Genomic DNA, 21,604 nt, shown 5'->3' with positions numbered 1-21,604 from the left:
GAGAGAGAATAGAGAATTACAAGGGAGCTATTTCTGGGTCAAGTCTAGAAGATAAGTGATTACCTCAATCACATTTCATTGCCCAAAACCCAGTCATGTGACCAATCCAAGATACAAAAGAATCTAGAAATACAGTTTTGGCTGGGCAGTTCCATCCTGGAAACAGCTATTTAGAAGGGAACTCACATGTCTGGACATTAGCCAAAGGGGTCATTCCTCACACCTTCCACTTCTGAATGCAGGCACTTTCCATGAAAGCTAAGAATAGCATTGCATGCTATTATTTAAGTTAAGGATGAAAGAATTTGTTGAGAATAATCTGTTGCCTATCTCTCTGGAAAAAAAGAAAATGTCACGTGATCACATTTATCTTGGGTGAGGGGAAGCTAACAAAGTTTTATTTTTTCATTAAACCAAAAATAAAACTCTGAGTTAAAGACTTTCTTAAAGACTTTCGAAAGTTTTCGAAAGTCTTGCTTGAGTCATTCACTGAAAACATATTACTGCTTCAGAATCAGAGTCTGAAAACCTTGGAAACCATGGATCAATTCTGCCCTTCAAGAAGTGTTACTGTGCACTGCTTTATTTTATAGTATTTGTTTAAAATAGATACTAGCTAATTAATATGAATACTTACATAGTTATATATAGAAGAACTCCATTTAATTCAGTGTCTTCTCAAGATTGAAAAGTTGGTTGTGTGTTTTTTACCAAAAATGAAAAAATTTGTATAAATTTTGATATAATCAAGGTTTTTCTATATGTTTTGTTTTAAAAACAATTTCACATCTTAACTATGGTAAAAATGCTCATGTAGATTAATAATTAAGAGCAATAGAACTGAGTCCTCACAGTGGTGATGTAGCCAAGGAGGATGGTTGGAGATTGAGTTTGGTAATGATTTTACCTAAAAACTAGCAAAGGTAATCCAGCTGCTTGAATGAGATCATGTGTGTGAAAGCTCTTGGTAAAATACTATAATTGCAATAATAGTGAAACAACAAGGATATATAGTGAGTCTTGGTGCCACAGGTATTGCTAAGCCCATGAGGAGAAATCTTTCTGTCCCTTTAGAGGGATGTGGGAGAAAGCAATTAATATTAGTCGCAGAGTTCTTAGCATCTCTGCAATGAGGCAAAACCCTTAATCACAGGATATCATTAGTGCTCTGAAGCATTTAATTTTGATGCTTGACAGCATTTTAAAATGCACAAACCTTCGATAAAGAGCAAATCAGAGCTATGGTGTAGAATTGAGAAAGAAAGAGGGAACAAAAACCACCTTAAGCTCCAAGTAATTACATTTAAATACGCTATTTGCATTAAACAGAGATATGTATAAACTTGTGGGTTCATTTTTCCTATCGGGAAAGACCCATTTGAGTACAAATCACCTATTTAAATCCAGGTCCTGGGTAGAAGTAAGGTGGGTGACCTTGCTGTGTATGATACCATCTTCCCTTCAAACACCGACTGTCTTATACCACTGACATCTCCCCGTTCAGACTTCTTGATTTTTTTCAGGGCTGTTTTCACTCTTCCTTGCCCATAGGCTGGGGAACCTTTCATGACGTATGTTGATTTCTTGCCTCATTACTTCTCCCCCACTTCAACAAGTTCCCACAGTGGTTTTTAATTCATTGCTAGTGATCCTGTACTCTAGAAAACAAGTGTATTCTTCTCCCTTCCTTTCTCCTTGTCTCTTTTCCTCTTCTCCATTCCATTTGGGTGTCACAAATACCAAACTGCTGCAATAAAATGACTTGTAGGTGTTTAATGGCAAGTCATTGAGGAAGTAAATGAAACAAAATTGCAGCATTTGCATCAGTGGGGAGCAAGGAGAACTGCTGAGTTTTGAACCAAAGAAAGTGAATTTGCCACTTTCTTAAAGGGAGCCACCTCTGTTTGACATCAAAGCATCTCCTGTAATTCTTCCTTGTGAAATGCACCACTGTTAGAGTCATGATAGAGTCCCCTCATCTGTGCTGTTTCCATTTATCCGAAACACACACAGAGATAAAACCACATGTGCCTTCTGAATGTACTGTGGTCTGCTCTCCAACCGGACGTAACCACAGGTACATGCAAATGTGGATTCTGTGCAGAAAACCAGCTCAGGTTCTCAGGAATATGTGCAACTTTGAATACAAAATAACTTAGGGGTGAAATTTATCTTGCGTTTTCTATTAGAAGACTTAAATTGTTCACCTTCCAGACTTTGGTCATTTTTTTCCTCTTAAAAAATAGCATTTTACTGCAATGTTACTTGTCCCCATGGATATGTGGAAAGAATCTGTTCCAAATGTTTTATCTTGTTGTCCCTACTCTGACTGCAGAGGTCTGTCCATTAATTGCCCTCATGCTTTAATAAGTCCTTTTTTGGTGGATGTTCCCAAGCATATACGGTAATGGTATCTCCTGGTGTTGACTGTTTGCTGCGGTATATCTTCAAGGCTAACTCTATTCTTGTGAAACAGGGGAGATACATGGGGTCCATTCTGGGTTTAGGATGGTGATGCGAATGTCAACACCACTGTGTCTTTTGTAATTAGGAAGTCAGGAGAATTATTTGCATATACCCTACAGGTACAGATGAGAAGCACTGGTATCGATTGTCAACACCTTCATCAACCTAAAGAGCAGTCCCTCAAAATGTCACCTGTAACAGGTGCAGTGAAGCCTCGTTTTAGTGCTAACTTACATTTGAATGCCATTTTACAGCCTGTGTGTTTAAAAAATGTTCAGAAGCGTCACATATACTTTAGAAACAGAGATCCCATTTATAATTAGAATTGTCATTTGCTTCATCTCCAATTGTCGATGACTTGGTTAACCTAAATAGCAAAACTAAATCCACAAAAGGTCACCTGAAACAGGTGCAGATAGAAAGTTGTTTTAAGGATGGGTTTATGACTGGCACTTTATATTCAGGAAATGTTTCACTGTCTACAAAAAAATTTTTAGATTAATTTTAATACCTATATGTATATATACATATATTTGGGACTGGGATTTGAACTCAAGGTTTTGTGCTTACACAGCAGGTGTTCCACACCTCTAATTCGTTTTGCTATGGTTATTTTTGTGATTTTAATTTTTTTTGGTGGTGCTGGGGTTTGAACTCAGGGCTTTGTACTTGCTAAGTGGGTGCTCTAATCATTTGAGCTACTGTACTACTCCTGCTCTGGTTATTTTTGAAGATAGGGTCTTGCCAACTGTTCACCCAGGCTGGCCTCCAACAGCAGTCTTCTCCATTCCAGCCTTCCAAGTAGTTAGGATTACAGGCACAGCCATCTGTATTTAATTTACTTTTATTCTTGAATATATTGACCACCTACTGTACGCAGACAATAGGAATACTCAGAATTTAAAGATGAACAAGGTAATACCTGTTTATAAGAACATTCATTCTAATAGCTTATAAGCTTGACCTGAAAGGCAAGTATTTTACAAATGGGAAAACTGAGATGAGAAAGTTTCAGTAACTTTTCCAGATGGCAACTAAAAACTGTCAGACCCAGAAATTTTTCCAAAAAAAATATTTTTTTAAAACTAGCTAGCATTTGTTGCCCTTAACGCAGAGAAACTAAAGCAGATACCTTAAAGCAACTGAGGCCAATAGGAAAAGGGGACCAGGAACTAGAGAAAAGGTTAGATCAAAAAGAATTAACCTAGAAGGTAACACCCACACACAGGAAATCAATGTGAGTCAATGCCCTGTATAGCTATCCTTATCTCAACCAGCAAAACCCCTTGTTCCTTCCTATTATTGCTTATACTCTCTCTACAACAAAATTAGAGATAAGGGCAAAATAGTTTCTGCTGGGTATTGAGGGGGGGAGCGGGAGGGGGTGGAGTGGGTGGTAAGGGAGGGGGTGGGGGCAGGGGGGAGAAATGAACCAAGCCTTGTATGCACATATGAATAATAAAAGAAAAATGAAAAAAAAAAATATTTTTTTAGAGCCATTGGTCTTACCACCAAATTACTAAAGTGAAGAATACTTAAAGTATGTGGATCAGTGTTTTTTCACCTTTCTTGTTCCACGTGTCCAAAAGGAGCTCTGACTACACAGAACCAGGCCTTGGGAATTCCAATCATACTTGTAGCAGGTGCATTTCACCCAACCTCCCTTCCTTCTCTCTTCCTGCTCTTTATGCCTGCAAATCTTGACCATACTCCAAATTCTTCTATGGTTGTTTTTGCAATCTATGGTATGCCTCTTCTTATTCTGGCTTCTGGTTCCAGCACTGCCTTTCTTCAACTAAGTAATGTTGAACTTTTTAATCATAAATGCTTGTGTAGCTGTACTTTGGATTGTACATTTTTCAATCCAAGGCTTAAAGAATATTTTTTGAATGACTGAATAGATGTATATGTCAGCCTGATTTTGAAGTAAAAGAGGAGATGGAGGGCATGCTTTGAATTAAGAGCTACTAAAATTGCCTTGACAATTAGAGGAAAGGGTAGTCTCAGGACCCATATCTCAGAACAGTAAAATTGGTGTCTGTTGGTGAATTATACGGCTAAAGTGTGAAAATTAAGGACTTAGTGTAATGAGACCGTAAATGGTTCCTTGAAAACTACCCTTGAATCCTTGTAGTGCTTGCCTTTATGATTCTTACGCCCATCTTTCCCTTACCATACTACCATCAACTCGATGACTAGTTCTCCTTGCTGTGTGTTACGGGTACCTTATAGCCATAGCCTTAAACAATGCCTGCTTCTTCCAAGGGCACAAAACCTTCCTTAAAATAACCATCTCCTTCTGAAGGAAGTCTGTGGATAGACAGGAATGCTTTTCGATCTATGATGCAGCTATTTCTTTTGGTGAGGGTGTGTACATCACCCCAGCTTCCTCCTGGCCTCACATCTCACCCTTCAGCAGGTGTGTTGTGTGTCTGAGATACTGTGTGATGACAAGAGTCCTCCTCTTGCCTCTCCCCATCACCATGAGAGAGCTGCTTGAATGAGAAGGGGATTAGCTGAAACTCTCTCATCTCTTTTTTTTTTTTTTTTTTTTTTTTGCCGTATGGTGGTTTGAACTCAGGGCCTACACCTTGAATTACTTCACCAACCTTTTTTTGTGATTTTTTGTTTTGTTTTGTTTTGTTTGAGATAGGGTCTCATGAACTATTTGCCTGGGCTGTCTTTGAACCACCATCCTCCTGACCTGTGCCTCCCGAGTAGCTAGGATTACAGGTATGATCCACCAGCACCCAACTCTGATCTCTCTTTTTTTAAGAATAGGCTAAAGTATAAGATTGCACCTGATTTGATGCTGAAGATTGTATTTTATTCAGCCCTGCATAGCCTATTCCTGTTCCATTGGTGCTTATTAAGTATGCGCTTAGTGGATGAATCAATATGAGGAAGAACCTTGTCTTTAGAAGGTAATTGAATGTAAATCAAAGAGCTGAGAGGCAACTGAGGGCCTTTAGTTCTATTTGATCTTATATTGATCAAAATCCCTACTATGATCAGAATTCCTCTGCTGAGCTAAAGCATTGTCAATTTACCATATATTGAGGGGGTTATCCTATACGTTATTTTACTATTTGATTTTTTTTTTCACATAATTCTGTTATCAAGAGCCCAGCCCTGGAATGTGGGGATTCAGGATCCAAACATTTCTAAATAGAATTAGGGCAGTGTTTACCAAATGCAAAAACATAGCAGTTGTGACATCAGAGAGGTTTTAGGAAGCAATCATTTGGGGCAGTGTGTAATATTGAATCACCCTGTGTGAAAGTTAGTTCCTTTTCAATTTTCTCTCAGCAATTTTGAGAACTCCAAGGTCAGACTATCAAGTCACTGCCCAGATACCCTTCATATTTCCTTAACACTGGCTAATCTCTCTTTTGAACAAAGCCTGGAAGAAGCAAGAGTGCCCAGTCAATACTGACAACATTGTTTCATACACATTGCATTCATTCTTATGGTTCCCTGCCATTAATTGGAAGCGATAATAGGATTTAATTTATCCTGGAAAGTGGAAAGTTTCTTTGCCAAAGAGACACAGTTGAAAACAGTGTGTGTATTTCAGGACAGTACTGCTTACATCATAATACAAGTTGTAGAGAACTGAGGCAGCAAAAGGGTGGCATGGGATGACTGATGCTTGGGAACCACTGGAGTAAGGGAAAGATTGGTAAATTCCATTGCCAAATACCTCATGTAGGGAAATGAGGCACAGGCGGGCACACATAGCAGGGCAATGGCTTCCAGATGTAGAGTTGGATGCTCTGTTGGAAACAGGGTAGAAAGGCAAGGGAAGAGCTGGTATGTGGTTCATGATGTGAAGAACATCCAAGTTGCTTCCTTTCCGAAGTGGCAATTTGGCAAAGCTGAGCTTTTCTCAAACTGGTGTTCTTCTTACCATGGAAAGTATGAAGTTCTCTTTTAAGGGTGTAGATGACTGCTGTATTGCACTATAGAGCAATGCATGTTTTAGGTGTTTCTCAACCTTACTTGGCCATGGATTGCCTTGGAAACCCGCTCTTCTTAAGAACATCTGTTCAATAAAGAATTCAGACTTGACAGCAACATCAGCAGTTTTCTGATTGTCCCCATCCTACTTTTCAATTTTCATTCAGTCCTTCTGGTCTCTTACTCATGTTTCTCTTTAACCTCCCATTTTCCTGCATTTTTATGACACTGAAGCCAAGGTACTCTCTGTTAGCTTATTTTCACATTGTGCATGTCAGTTTTCCAAGTAGGGCTGCATTAGAAATTTCTATTAGCTAACATGATTGCACTATATGGCTGACTCCCTGCTGGAGATTTTTGAGCACCTTGGTTGAGCTCATATTCTCTTTCAATGGTCACAGGAACTCTGCTGCTCAAACTTCTAAAATATAAATTGGATTCATTTCCCATAAGCAGCAGTTTAGAGATAACCCAACCAGAGTGAAGCCATCTTAGTTCATCAGCTCACCACAAGGGCAGCCAGGCAATTCTTTCCTAAAGAAATCTGTCGATTATCAGAATCTAACCCAGGGCATTTCTGAGAGAAAGTTCATTTTATAATTTTATGGTTTTCCTGCCTCATTCCTCCTTTCTAATGGCTTCACTTTTCTATTTCATTTCCCAATCCCGAACACCAGAGTTTAAAGAGCCCCTTTTTATGGAGTGTATGCTAAAGTGCTTTGTTAGGAAATGTATTTATTACCTGAAGTGAAATGGCTTTTCACAGACAGGCAGTCTTCGTAGCTCCCTTGCTACCTCCATATTTTAGAAAGTTGCTCTTGCATCCTGCAAGATGATAGCTCTGTGCCATCCAGTAAAAAAAGAGAGACAGTGTGTGTGTGTGTGTGTGTGTGTGTGTACATGTGTGTGTGTGTGTGTTGAGGGGAGGGTGTCTTGATACAGCTGGTGAGCACACTTCCTGTTTTCATTTTCCTCCGATGTTCAGTGGCTTCCATATGTCTGCTGCATGTAGCTTTGTTCAGCCAGTTTGGTTACTAACCTTGAAGTTGCCTTTGATGGATAACATGTGTATACACTGTATCTTTCACTTATGTTTATGCCTGAGATCCAATCTGGAATAGCTTTGGGAATGAGAGAGAGAAAGATAGAAAAATGGGAAGGGGTGTCTGTCTCTGTGTGTTTCCATCCAGAGGCATCCCTAACAGAGATGTCAGGCTGTCAAATTCCTGCCTCTAGGAGACAGCTCCTGCTGCATTGGCTTCAGCAAGGAGACTGTCTTTTGTGACTGGTGTGTCCTGTTGGTTTTCCTGCCACCAGGTACTCAGATACTGTCAAACAGATCTGCAGCTTTTCCTGATTCATTTTCAGTAACAATTTATTTTACTTAATCTTTCTTCTGAGTTGTGGGTTGGCAGTCTTGTATGTATTGGGGAAGGGCAGGAGGATGACCCAGTATTAATTTGTTGTTCCTCAGGAGACATTTTTTGATATTTTTTCACATATTCCCACAGTTCAGAAACAAAAGTGAAAATGCATTCAATTTGGGAAGACCCCTAATCTCTGGTTCCACAGGCCAGCTTTGTTAGATGAGATTAAGGATTTCATGAATGCTCCCTCTTCTCCCTGGAGATTACACATTTGTACCAGTCATTGTCAGTCACAGCACAGCTTGATGACAGCTGGCTGGAGATGACACCACAGAGGAGAAGAAAGCATTAGGCAGCCTGGCTTTATAAGTCTCAAGTATGACCTTCTTTCCCACCCCCAATAACACATACAAGAGGACTGCTTTTGTGTTTTGTTCGGTGGAAAGGAGCAGGCTTGCTGTTCAGTGGGCAAAAGCAATATGTCAACTCGTAAAATAGTTCCAAAATGCCATGTATGTCCAGAGAGACCATCATTGTTTTATTTGTGTTCTTTATTATTTGCATGGTTGTGTTTAAACTAAAACTCTTACTGCAATTAAGCAATCTTTTAGTTATATTGGAATATATATCAGTTGTTTACCTTTCAGCATTCTCTACCATGCCTATGGAAGATTGCAAATTCTCTTGGTTGTATAAAATATCAGTAAGATAATGCTTAACAATATTTGGAGGTAGGTTGAGAGCCAGTTTGCTGAGCTTAAAGGAAGATCTCCCCAAGGTCACCATGGTTTGCAAAAGGCCAACCTAGGCAGCCATCCCTATTCCTACAGATTTGTCTGTGGAACAGGTGATGAGGAGCAGTATATGCCCCAGGGCCACCAAGCCTTTACTTCACAGTAGTCTTTTTAAAGATTAACCACATACAAGACAAATTTTGGAGAGAATGATTTTAAAAAGGGGTATGTTTATACCAGAGAGAAGCAAAATTGTCAGAAGGAAGGGCCATCTTATATGATTTCTTTAGTAAAGTAAAAATATTGGCTGATGTCCTCAAATATTATTTTCCTTTGATTAAAACATCTTTTGCTTTTTGTTTTCCCCAATAGCACCATCATCCATTGCTTTGGTCCAGGCTAAAGAAGTCACAAGATACAGTGTGGCTCTGGCTTGGTTGGAACCAGATCGACCCAATGGGGTAATCTTAGAGTATGAAGTCAAGTATTATGAGAAGGTATTCTTTTCTTCCTTTCTCCCTCCCCTTCTTCCCTTTCCCTCCCTCCTTCCTTCCCTCCTTCCTTCCTTCTTTCCTTCCTTCTTTCCTTCCTTCCTTCCTTCCTTCCTTCCTTCCTTCCTTCCTTCCTTCCTTCCTTCCTTCCTTCTTTACTTCCTTCCATTTAGGTATTGGCCAGTTCTAAATTGTGAAATTCCAAGGATACCAAAACAAAATTCATCTTTCTTCCCAAATTTGATTATGAATTCATTATTTAGCTATCTAGAAATAGAAAAAATACAATGTGTTTTATATAATTATATTTTTTTTCTAGTAATAGAAATCAAGATAGCTAAGAAGTCCTTATCTATAAACCTTTTATCAGGGAGAGTGACTCATAACAGTTTCCGTAATGATCTGTTTAAGTAGATCACTGCTATTCAGCATGAAGGTGTAGGTTTTGATGACTTTTGACAGAAAATCAGGGAAGAAAATTACATTCTGCATTTTTATAGATAACTTGTTGCTTAAAGGACAATTCTAAAGAGAGCTATTTGCATTCAAGTTTGTCTAGAAAATGAACAATTGTCTTCTTTCTTTTCAAAGATAATCATTTATTGGCTCCCTATTAAAAGCAGAAAAGGGCTTAGATTTTTTTTAAATTGAAATCAGATTACAGTATTTTTGACACTTTCTAGACATAAAGTAGAAAGAGCCAGGGACTGTCCTACAGCTATTCCTTTTAAATTGCTAGGTATAGAGCTAGAAACACACAATTTAATGTTCTCTTTACAAGATTATGAGTAAAAATTAGTGTCAACAATAATCAGACCTGATTCTGCATTTCTTTAAATATCTAAAAAGTAACAGTAGTATTTACAACATTGAAGAGCGTGGGGATAGAGAGCTTATCCAGCTCCACTTACTTCCAAGCATTGAGACTGGCTTGGCTCCTTCTATATTGTGTCTCGAGTCAGCAGGATACTCGTTTTTCTGCCCTCACCAATTTTATCTTTCTGTAATGTAGGATCAGAATGAGCGGAGCTACCGTATTGTTCGGACAGCTGCCAGGAACACGGATATCAAAGGCTTGAACCCTCTGACTTCCTATGTTTTCCATGTGCGAGCCAGGACAGCTGCTGGCTATGGTGACTTCAGCGAGCCCTTGGAGGTCACAACCAACACAGGTAAAAGGGAACACCCAGACTCGACTCGTTCTGAGGTTCTTTTTATAATACAGGGTGAATCCCACTAAAATGAAATCTAAAGAGCTTTATGTATACATAATTTTTGGTTAGGCAATCACTGCTGCAATGGATGTCGCAAGAAATACGATAGTAAATGTCTGTAACTTAGGAAACCTCATGCTATTTAGATAGAGAAGAACATTTTTCATAGTAGTATCTGATCTGTCTTTTCAAACAAATGAAAAATGTTGCCAATTTTTCTCCTTCTGAGTTCTCTCAAAATGGGATTACTAAACTGACTAATTGAGGGTTGCATAGCTACCCTGCATTAAGATAAAGAGATTTCTTTCTGAGAACATAAAGAGAGGGCTCAAAATACTTTTTTTCCTAGTTATTGCTACAAATCTGTTTAAATCAAGTCAGATCAGTTGTGTGAGTCTGTTTTAAATCCCCTTTGGATAAACTTATCACATCTTCCTGCATGTGAGGTAGATGGATCCACTGGTTGATTGAATCAAAAGTCTACGGAGGAGCCTATCCAAACACAAGTGGTTGCATACAATATCTTCACCTCCTTAACCAACAAACCAAAATTATGGGAGGGAGGCATGGCTTAAGTGGTAGATTGCCTGCCTAGCAAGCTCAAAGCTCTGGATTCAAACTACAGTATTGCCAAAAAAAAAAATTATCAATCAAGCCAAAGTTCTGCTTACTTGATAAGGAGATACAATATTACAATATGATCTTATTAACAAATTATTAAATAAGAATCAAATAAAAAATCAGAATGAAAGAAGGGCTGAGTCAGAAGTGGACTGACATCCTTGATATTATCCAAGAAGGCTGCAAAGACGAAGTGACTTTGAGCTGGGGAATAATAGGTAAGTTTTTAATAGCTATGGGTGAAGGAAGGACATTCAAAACCATTTATACTTTAAGAGTTAGGGTGGTGATAAAATGAAAAGAAGGCATCAAATTTTTATGGTTATCATAGAATAAGAGTCTTCTGGTTTAAGTTTGTCATGCAGTGATTAAAAAGAAGGTCTTTGTCTCATGAAGACTGTCTTAGAATTGCTGTTGCATAAGTATTTAGCACAAGACAACAGAGGCTGCAAGCACTCCAAATAGGTTTAGGAAGTTGATTATGGGGACCCAGTCAGATGTTCTTCCTCTTAGGACTACCCCCAAGGTAAGCCTGTATCTGTCATTCCAGTGCCTTCCCGGATCATTGGAGATGGAGCGAACTCCACTGTCCTTCTGGTCTCCGTCTCAGGCAGCGTGGTACTAGTGATCATTCTCATCGCAGCCTTTGTCATCAGCAGGAGGTAAGGAACAGTCACCTGCTACAGGTTCCACCTTCCTAGTTTTACCTGGATGCTTTTTTTCTCCTCCATGCAAAACCAGAGCTTGTGATGAGCATCATAAACCTAATGTTTGCCTGCCAAGCTTCTGTGTGACTTTGATCTTCCAACATCCATACTGGAGTAGAGAAGGGGTGGCAGCCCTCTCTACCGAGAGTCCCAGAAAGACCAACTAATTCCAAGAAACCAAACTGAAAAGCTAACCAGGAAGAGATTTCTAGGTACCTTAAGCTGTAAGGTGTTATATTTATTCCTCTGTTAAGCCTGGACTTAGTGCCAAAGGCAAGAAAAGCCATATAAAATGTGGACCCAAAATTGAGCTTTGCCATTTGCCACCTGTATTACCTAACCTCTTTTATAATGTGGGAATGGTCATTCTCTCCCTCAATGCTGGTACCGGGAATTATAGGTGGCAGCTCTACAACTTAAGCCATCCCACCAGCCTTTGATGAAAGGGTTTTGATAGGCACAATAGATGCTATGGCACACAGTAGGTGCTTTGACATAATGTTGCTTAATAATAATGATAAGGAAAATAAAGCCATGAGCACTGACCCCCTATCTTCCTTCAAGAACCGTCATCAACATTCCCAAAGGCTATCTCTTAAGCATTGGCCTTGGAAATGAATCTAAGATAGCACATTATTCATCCATAACTGCTTATGATCCAAACTGAGTTCTAGATAGCAATCTAACATGATGAGAAAATAGCAATGTCTTGGTACTGTGTTCTTTTTCTTATTTTTGGGACTGGGGTTTGAACTCAGGACTTCATGCTTACAAAGCAGGTGCTCTACCACTTGAACCACACCTCCAGACCATTTTGCTCTGGTTGTTTTGGAGATGAGTTCTTGTGAACTGTTTGCCCTGGGTGGCCTGCAACAATGATCCTCCTGATCTCAGCCTCCCAAATAGCTAGGATTGAGCCACAGGTGAAAGGCTTAAGCATATTCCTTTGAATCAATCTTTCTCTTTGTTGCTGCTTCCATCTCTTTATTCACACTGCCTAGAAGCTCCAGAGGCATCCTGGGATATAGCCGCTCATCACAATATGTGCTCCACATCTGAGCATCTTTGTCCCGTAGGTGTGAGAATCTGCTCCTTCTCTGGCTTTCAGCCTCACATACCATTAACAGTTCCACAAGGTGGGAATTTTTGTTGTCAAAATGATCCTCTTAAATATAAAGCTTTTCATGTCATAGAAGAGGAAAAAGACCCAAAGAAACATGGAGTCCTTGTCTAGGGTCATTTCATTGCCATAGTGGTAAGTAGAGCTATTGCTGACTCTAAGGCCACTAACTGCCACCTAGTTTCTCTCTGTCTGCTGATGGTCTCACTAATGTCACAGCAGTGCCTTTAACTATTGCCACTACTTATGCTAGCCACCGTGCTTTCACTTCATTCTGAGGTACACTATTATTAGGGTGATACCCATATGTGCTAGCTTGCCTTGATGGCTCCAGTTGTCACATGCATTTCTCAATGTCATGCTCCCACCCTCACTCTCCAAAATTTCTCTGTATATAGAGATCAATTTGTTCACTGTAATAATAATACCGTATGAACAATGCATCATTCTTTACGACACTATATCTGTCATTGAGTTTATTCTTCTGGTATAAAGTGTACAAGTATGTGTGTTTGATTAGAGCAGTTAAATCTTGATTAAAGAGTTAAATCTCCAAGAAGTTAAATTTTGACATCACTCAAGGTGAGCTTTTTCCTTCATTGTCATTTGGTTTTGTATATGTACACGTACCATTCATGTTACATGTGGGAAACTAGGCATTGGTATATATCCATCTGATTGTGGAAGATGGGGGATTTTGCTTCCATTTTTACATATCTCTGCATTTGAAAAATAGGGGAAAAAAAAGTATTATCTCCATCTCAGAAACAATGGACTAAAGTCCAGCACCGTGTCAGAGCCGTGTGAGAAAACACTTTGCAGAAAGTCCATCTTGTCTTCTGTCCTGACCACACCTTTGAAGTAGGTTGGGAGCATGCTATATTTGTGGTCCAGCTTTCCTTTAGACTTCCTTTCTTTTTTTCTTTTCATCTTACATGGCCCTAGACATAGTAGTCAAACTACAGTAATTAGAAATAAGTTGCTTCATTATGTTTCTTGTGGATACTTCTTTAAAAATAAAAAAATATATTTTTATTGTTGTATTGAGGGTACATTGTGATATTTACAAAAGTTCTTACAATATATCATAATTGAATTCATTCCGTCCATCGTTCTTTTTCCTCCCCTCCTCCCATTCCTGGAACAATTTCAACAGGTCTTATTTTTCCATTTTCATAGATGAGTACACAATATTTCCACCATATTCACCCTTCTTCCCTCTTTCCTTATATCCTCCCCCTCCCACTGGTCCCAACTCCCAGACAGGACCTGTTTTACCTTCCTGTTCTGTTTTTGGAAAACGACATTCTTTTTGTGTGTCTATACAGGTAGTTTCTCTTGTGGATATTCTGCTTAAAGCATTGGCTTTGACCAAAAAAAAAAAAGAAAAAGCACATGAAAATGTAACTCAGGAAGAAAAGATTATTAAAAGTCATGGTTATAGAAAATAATGTCCTCATGCTTGATGACTTAATTTCCTCTCTGCTTTTATTGATCACTTTATTATTTAAGGCAGGATTGATAGATAACAGGATTCATTGGATTTCCAATTATGAGTCCCCCCTTTAGAGAATTGAGCCTGTCAAATTACCAGCCATGATTCCTGTCCCTTTTCCCCCATTCTAAAAAAATAAATAAATAAGTCACTTCCTAAGGCTGATAAACACTGCTTGGTGATTGGTCCTCAATGGATCATTTTTTAGAAAATGAAATGTCAACCCCTTGCCCTCATATTGATTCTTCTTTAGTGCTGGCCATAAACCTGTCATGGGAAGGGCTGCTTGGAGCCAGGTAGTTGGCAGGCTTGCAGCAGCTAAAGCACACTCAGTCAATTCTTCTCCCCACACAGATTGTCTGTTCTGTTATCTGAATCTACAAATGTTTAATGGGACAGGAACAGGTGAACAGAGAATAGACAGGTGCTACAAAAATGGAACCCAAGGCTTTAGTGAAAGTAAATTGGTACCTCTGAAATAACCTTACCAGATTTAGCCAGCATTGTGAGAAAGCCACAGATTAAACACCTGAGCCCGGAGAATCCGAGCTGCATCCATGGCCAGTGGGACTCCTTGCTTCATAGAACCACAGAGTGCTGGTGCCCAGAATGGATGTCAGAAACTAATCACTTCTAGGAGCCTCCTTGAACAACTCCCATGATGCCATGTGAGATTATTTTAAGAGGTCGATGGAAAATTTCAGTTCTTCTGATGACCAACAGGAGGAAAACTTGCTGGTTGCTAATTTGATATTTAAGGAGAAGTAGTCTCGCGCTCACGGTTGGTATCTTGCTGGATTTTTAAAGTAGCAGTTAGTTTATTTATTTTATCATATTCTATTTATACTGACAAACATGAGTTTGAGGCCAACTACAATAATCTCCATTTCTTTTCAATTGGATCCACTTTTTTTTTTGCCAATTTCAAATTGTAAGCATTTAGGGATCTCGAATCAAACTACTAAAAGTATACCCTTTATTTAAATATTTAACATGAGATATTTCAGAATGCGTTCATTTAGATGTATGTTTATACTGCTCACATTATGTCAAGTAAATTAATTCACATATTTATAGGCATCATTGATTTGTGGCTTCCTCATCACTCAAGTTACCATTCCAGGATGGGGTGAGCCTTGCAGAGCACAGAATTTTACTTGCTGTGTTGTTTTAAGTAACACTGTAGTGTTGGCACGAGAAATTTTATACCAAGGCACATGTGCACATTCTCTTACGAGCAAGGCATCATCTCCCTATTTACCTATTTGTGTATTTGTGATCTCCACAGTATAACCACTGTCTTTTGCTTTTTAAACTGCTCTCACGATGACATCATAAGATACAATTAAAAAGTCTTCATCTCTAGGATTAATGATTAAGTCTGTGTTAAATTTCTTTGACAATCCTACCTTTTATATTAATTTTATCAGTTTACCTTAAAAAGTATCCAAACTAGTTTTCCCACTAATATTTTATTGTTCAAACATGAGAAACAATTTTAAGAAAGGACTGGAATATAAGAAGAGTCTCTGGGCTTCTCGGGTTTTTTTCCTTTTTTATGACGAGGATATATTAACTGCTAGTGATACCAGTTTTCTATTTATGCTAAGGTTATGAAATACCTCTTTTACTTGAATTAAAGTAAAAGAAGTGAATTGATTTTAAGAAAAATGAGATGGCTATAGCAAAACTTAGATATATAATAGGAGAAGGAAATTTGTCATCTGTGAATTAATGACACAATATAAAGTCAGTTTGCATGTTACTTTTGTCGTCTTATGGAAGGTTAAGATGTTCGACATTGGCACTAATAGTTCACATAATGCTAAAACAGTTCCTATTCTGCCTGCATCTATCTTCCCTGGTGCCTTAATTTTCTTCCCTGGAATATTATGATCACGAAAGAATGAACACACTTAAATGTTAGCCTAAATTGGCTCTGATGAAGTCATGTAAATTCACACAATTAGGGGCAGATGGTACCTTGGGAACATTTCTAAACAACTCGCATGCAATCATTCGGTTCAATTCCAACTATTTCAAATTGTTGCTCATGAAGAACATTTAGACATCGTTTGGTATAAGAACAATGACAGCTTAAGGACCGGGAAAAAGAAGGATGGCTTCTATGAATCTTCACGGGTGATGCATTGAGCACTGACAAGGGAAGCCATGCACCTTATTACATTGCTTTATCTTCTTTAATCTGCACTTTAGTTGAATAAATTACTTACCTTTTACTAATTAGTTTTGGAACGGTAAAGCACATCTATCAAATCTGTCCACTTGATCAGGGAAGTTAGTTTTTTGATAAAAGCATGCTTCAGTCCTCTATTTTGTTTGCTTTATTAAATAGTCAAGGGTTTAGGAACAGCACATAGCCTGGAAAGGTTCACACCATTCCACCATGGGTCACTGATGCCCTTATTATCAGGCCCAGCAGGGCTTAGCTTACTACTGCTGTGGAAAGGTTCCCTGCTTCCTTCTGGAACCTTCAATAATGAACCACTCCACTTCTTCCTCATTTTACTCAGCCTGTCCACATCTCCATAATTGGAAATTCTTCCCTAAAGCCTTGCTTCTGCTATTCAGGTGATCTGTCTCCGGTGTCAATTTACAATCAGCTCCTTGTTTGGGCTGTTTGGTTCCTCCAGCCCGCCTGACCCAAGAGTCAGCTTCTTTCTTGAGACAATAATGAACCACATTGTCCTACTTTGAGCAAAGGGGCAAGGAAAGGGTCATCAGGTGACAAAGGTGGAGCAGAAGGCAGGAATTTTTGTTTCCAAGGTATCATTAGAGAGCTAAGAGGCTGCAATTAGCCTCCGAACAGTAATCCTTGTGTTTCTTTTTCAGCATTCTCTGTACTCTTGTAGGTTCTTCTCTTCTGAATAACACTCCAAGTAAAGAGGTGTCTTTAAAAGTATGCCTTCTTCTCTCGTTTAATTCTTCTTTCTATGTTGGGAAGTCTGAAGAAGGGATGGGAGGGTAAGCCTTATAATTAACCACCCCTGCTATTTGTAGATCCTCTGGCTTTGTCCATATTTAATGAATGTGTTTGATGTAAAACAAAAAGCCATGTTCATGGGCAGCTTGAGGCCACTAGTTTCTATGTATCCACCAGAGTTTTGACCAGTTCTCTTGACAAGTTCAAGTGTGTACCGGGGGCTGGAGGCGAATCTCAGTGGTAGAATGCTTGCCTAGCATGCACAAGGGCCCTATGTTCAGTCCCCTGCCCTGCAAAAGGGAAGGCTGGGAGGCAGTTACCAGAGCGCTGCTGTTCTGTGCATTTTTCCTTTCTTTTAAGGGATAGAAATTTAAATCGGTGTTCAAGATGGTTTAAAAGATATACTTGCAATTTTAGATAAAGCTTTTGGAGGTCCGATAAGACACAATCCCTTGGCTGGCAGACACTATCACTCCTTGAGGACCACTCACATTGTTTTTCATGACATAAAATGTTGTTTTAGTAGCCTCATCTAACACTCTTCTGTTTGCTTTAAAAGAGGCAAAAGGACAGGGGGAGGGGGAGAATTAGAAGGGACTCTGTCTTTCATCGAATAGTTCTTTTGGTTTCTAAGTATTTAAACCTGTTAAGTTTCTTTAATGAAGCAATTATTTTTAAGAGTTGAATCCAATTTAAGAGGATTTGTTAACATTAAATGTAGTATTGACAATTAAATCTCACTAGTTACCATGTAACTACATCTCTATGAGAAGAGGCTCTGCGTAGTCATGGGCTGGGTCACAGAACCTACCAAGTCCTGCACTTGACAGGAGCAGATGGAGGTGATGCATTCTGGGCTCCATGTCCTCATCTGTACAATGGAACTTGGCGGTGTGGTTTTCCTGATTCCTTTCATAAGATTGTTGTGAAGATGCAGTGAAATAATAGCCCCTTTGAAGGCCCTTTGAAAAGTTAAATGCAAAGGAAATCCTAGGCTGTTATTTGGCACTGAAACATGCACTCTGCAGTTAACCGTGGTAACTGGGGTCTCTGTGTTACAAAGCTGGTTGCTGCTTTGCAGATAGTTGGGAGGACATAGTATATGTGATGAGAGCACTTTGAAAAGTTAAATGCAGTATAAAAGTGCAAAGGATTATTATTTGCAAGGGAATTATTCACACAGAGGAACATCTGAGGGCCTGATTGCAGAGCTGGTTCCTGTACTGTTGACAATTCTGAGAGGATGTGGGAGAGTAGCTGTGCGCATGTGCCCAAAGGATGGGCTGCCTGGCTTCTTTAGGTTCTCTGATGTTTTCTCTTGTTTGCATGGTCATCCTGCCTTTCTACCTGTTCAAAGTTTAGGAGCTGAGGGTATCAGATTCTCCCAGGACCTCAGGCACTGGCCTGGGGGAAGAGCTTTGCTTACTTGTCTTTGAAACTCAAAGGAGACATAAGATGATCATAAATTTCAATATAAAGTTTACATTTTAATAGTCCTAAATGTGGGCATTTTATTCAAAAATTTGGTTTGCTCCCAAACTTAAGAGAGCTGTAATATCAACTAAGTTGATTTATCAATGACTTGATTAGTTATATATTCTCCTGATTCAACATTTATATACGTTTAAGGTCTGGGGGTTCATGCGTAAAGCACTTATCTAGCATATGTGGAATCCTGGATTCAATCTCAAGCAGAAAAGTATGTGTGTGTATGTTTAATGTTCTTGATTCCAAAATCTTGAGTTGATTTCCTACTTCATGTAAATGAGACATGTATTCCTGATTAAAAATTTGTATCTGCTGAAGATTTATAATACCCAAAACTTTATGACAAAACCGTATTTCGCTCCAAAAAGACATGGGAACTGAATGCAAGCTTTAAAGCCATGAACCATTTTATTGGAAGAAAATTACTCAAAGCTAATTTTCTACAAAATTTTAAGGAATGTAACAGAGTACAAAGCAAATATTTGCTTCCTAAATGTTCATTAGTAATTTAGGACTTTGTATGCAGCAGCTGAAACCAATAACCACATTGTTTTAAGAATATAATATGAAAATGGGCTTTTGTGGTAAAGGCTATCATGGTTATAGTAACACAGCTTACCATTCATTACCTGTCACATATTGAACAATATTGCCATTTGATTTATGCAGAATTACGATGGCAACTTATTTTAATTAAAACATATATATATGAAAAGAATAACCAATGTGCTTATCTTCAATAAAATAAATTTCCTCTGGGGATTTGAAGTTATAGTTTTATAACTATAAAATATTTGCTTTATGTTTAAAATGTGGTTGAGAGCAGAGACTCTAGACTTTGATTACTTGGGCTTGAAACGATGACTTATCGCCCAGGTGACAAACTATTTACCTTGTAAGCCTCAGTTTTCTTATCTGTGAAATGTATATTGAATACTTGCTTGACTTACATTATATAGCAAAAAACTTCTTATGTCTTTGCCATAAGAAATAATAATTCATTATGGCAGGAAATAATTTTCATTTCTCAATTTTTTTAATAGACGGAGTAAATACAGTAAAGCAAAACAAGAAGCAGATGAAGAGAAACATTTAAATCAAGGTACAAAAATTTGGTCATAAATATTATTTTTAGAGCATGCCTCATGTTTTCTAGTTTAGAAATGTCTAAAATTAATAGGGTTATTAATATTTATACAATGCATTCCTTATCCAAATAATATACTTCAAGGTTATTAAACTGAGATAGGTGATGCAAGGTTATTTAAAGTGAGATTTTTTTTTTTCTTTATTTTATTCTGTACTCTGAGAAAGTATTGGTCAAACTGGTTGATTCTTATAGCTGAATGGCAAGATTCAATGGGTAATTTTTCTCATATGAGGTAAAAATTTGGGTGGGGTAGTATAAGAATAAGAACTTAAGCAGTAATTGCTACTCCCCAAAGCATTGCATTATGAGCTGTAGTGCTAGTGACTCATTAATTTTTTTGATGGATTTTAGGTAGTTTGGTATTCCAAATGGGCTCAGAGAATAGATTCAAAGCAGTAGCAACAGGATAATTGAAGCCGGTGAAGACTTGCATAGGAACATGGTCTAGTCAGGAGCCTGGGCATAGGACTTTCTGAGATGATGGCTGTGTACCAACCATGTCTGCACTGTCTGATATCTTAGCATAGCTTGTGTGAATGAGGAAATGAATTTTAAAGTTAATTTTAACTTATTTACACATGTGGCTAGTTGATAAGCTTAGCACAGGAAGGTAGGAGAAGAGAGCCACTGGGAGTTAACAAGAATAATCTGGAAGAAGATTTTCAGGCTAGAACATGTAGAGTGACAAGGGATGTGACAACTTTGGCTTTGTCTATTTCATCTTCTTTCTAACACTGTACTTTTTAATTTTCTCATGGTGTATATGTTTATAAACAAAAATGATACATTAAAAAGAAGTAGAAAGAGTAGGCCAACTTGAGTACATTACTGATAAATGTGGATGCAGGGGTAAGGGAAAAAAAAGGAGAGGCTTGGAGAATCAAAGAGACTGGGCTAACTTGTGTCTTGCACACCCACGGCCACAATATGCCCCAGGAGCTCTAGCAGGGAGAGGGGCCCATGCCATAGAAAGCTGTCAGTAATGTCACTGGCTGCTTCAGAGCTCACAACTCACATTTTGAATTTAGTTTGTGAGTGTTAAGTATTGCTGACTTTCTCTTCCTAGTGTTGAAACCATTCACAATTAGGCCACAACAGGTATCTTCAGTAGAACTTTCCAGGCAAACTTTAATATCTTTGCTTATAGCGCCTTCTTTCCAAAATGGAATGAAAGTAAAAGTCCAATGCAGAGTTTAAGTTCTCAAATCAAGAAGCTAATGGTGTCTCTCTTGAATATATTAACCTAAGTTTAATCCAAATTTGTGATACCATGTAGACAGGGCCAGTTGAAAGAGAAAATTTGGTAAGGGAGAATCAGTTCAAAGTAGAGGAAGACTTAATAAAAGGATGAAGGAACAATGAGCCCCTCATTGGAACAGTATTCAGCTAACTAGACTCACTTTTTGTCCATAGGATGGGTTGTTTTTAAGCTCTTGTCTTTGAAGTTCGAAGACATTCCAGGAAATCAGTAGAGCAGCAGCCTTTTAAGCAGCTAACAATTCTTTGTTTATCCACTAATGAAAACCAGAACAAGAGTTTAAACATTTTCATATGTCAGAGACCATACAGATAACTCTATGTCAGATGTTTTTGTTTTTTTAAAGTGTCATGACTTATGTTTATTAGTGATTCCTGAGAATTGTTCAGCCAACCTATCCCATGTTTGTTGCCTAGGTGTTAGAACTTATGTGGATCCCTTTACTTACGAAGATCCCAACCAAGCAGTTCGAGAATTTGCCAAAGAAATCGATGCATCCTGCATTAAGATTGAAAAAGTCATAGGTGTTGGTAAGTGTCTGAGTATCTGTCTTATATGTCTGCTTTGTTGATAAATGTCCTATATGTAA

At 38.4% G+C, this 21,604-nt stretch overlaps 1 protein-coding gene across 2 annotated transcripts in view; it reads left to right on the top strand.

Annotated features, from left to right (window-relative positions):
* Positions 1-21,604, top strand: part of Epha4 (EPH receptor A4) — a 134,650-nt gene that overhangs the window by 89,644 nt on the left and 23,402 nt on the right. For both annotated transcript variants that reach the window (XM_020166169.2, XM_074071831.1), the window contains exons 6-10: positions 8,900-9,024; positions 10,031-10,190; positions 11,404-11,515; positions 19,651-19,709; positions 21,432-21,545. In XM_020166169.2, coding sequence (XP_020021758.2) covers positions 8,900-9,024; positions 10,031-10,190; positions 11,404-11,515; positions 19,651-19,709; positions 21,432-21,545 — 570 coding nt within the window. The remainder of the gene's footprint in view (positions 1-8,899; positions 9,025-10,030; positions 10,191-11,403; positions 11,516-19,650; positions 19,710-21,431; positions 21,546-21,604) is intronic.

This window comes from Castor canadensis, chromosome 4 (genome assembly GCF_047511655.1).
Source record: "Castor canadensis chromosome 4, mCasCan1.hap1v2, whole genome shotgun sequence".
Classification (NCBI taxonomy): domain Eukaryota; kingdom Metazoa; phylum Chordata; class Mammalia; order Rodentia; family Castoridae; genus Castor; species Castor canadensis.
Note: the sequence above shows the minus strand (reverse complement) of the source record. Positions and strands in the feature narration are given on the sequence as shown.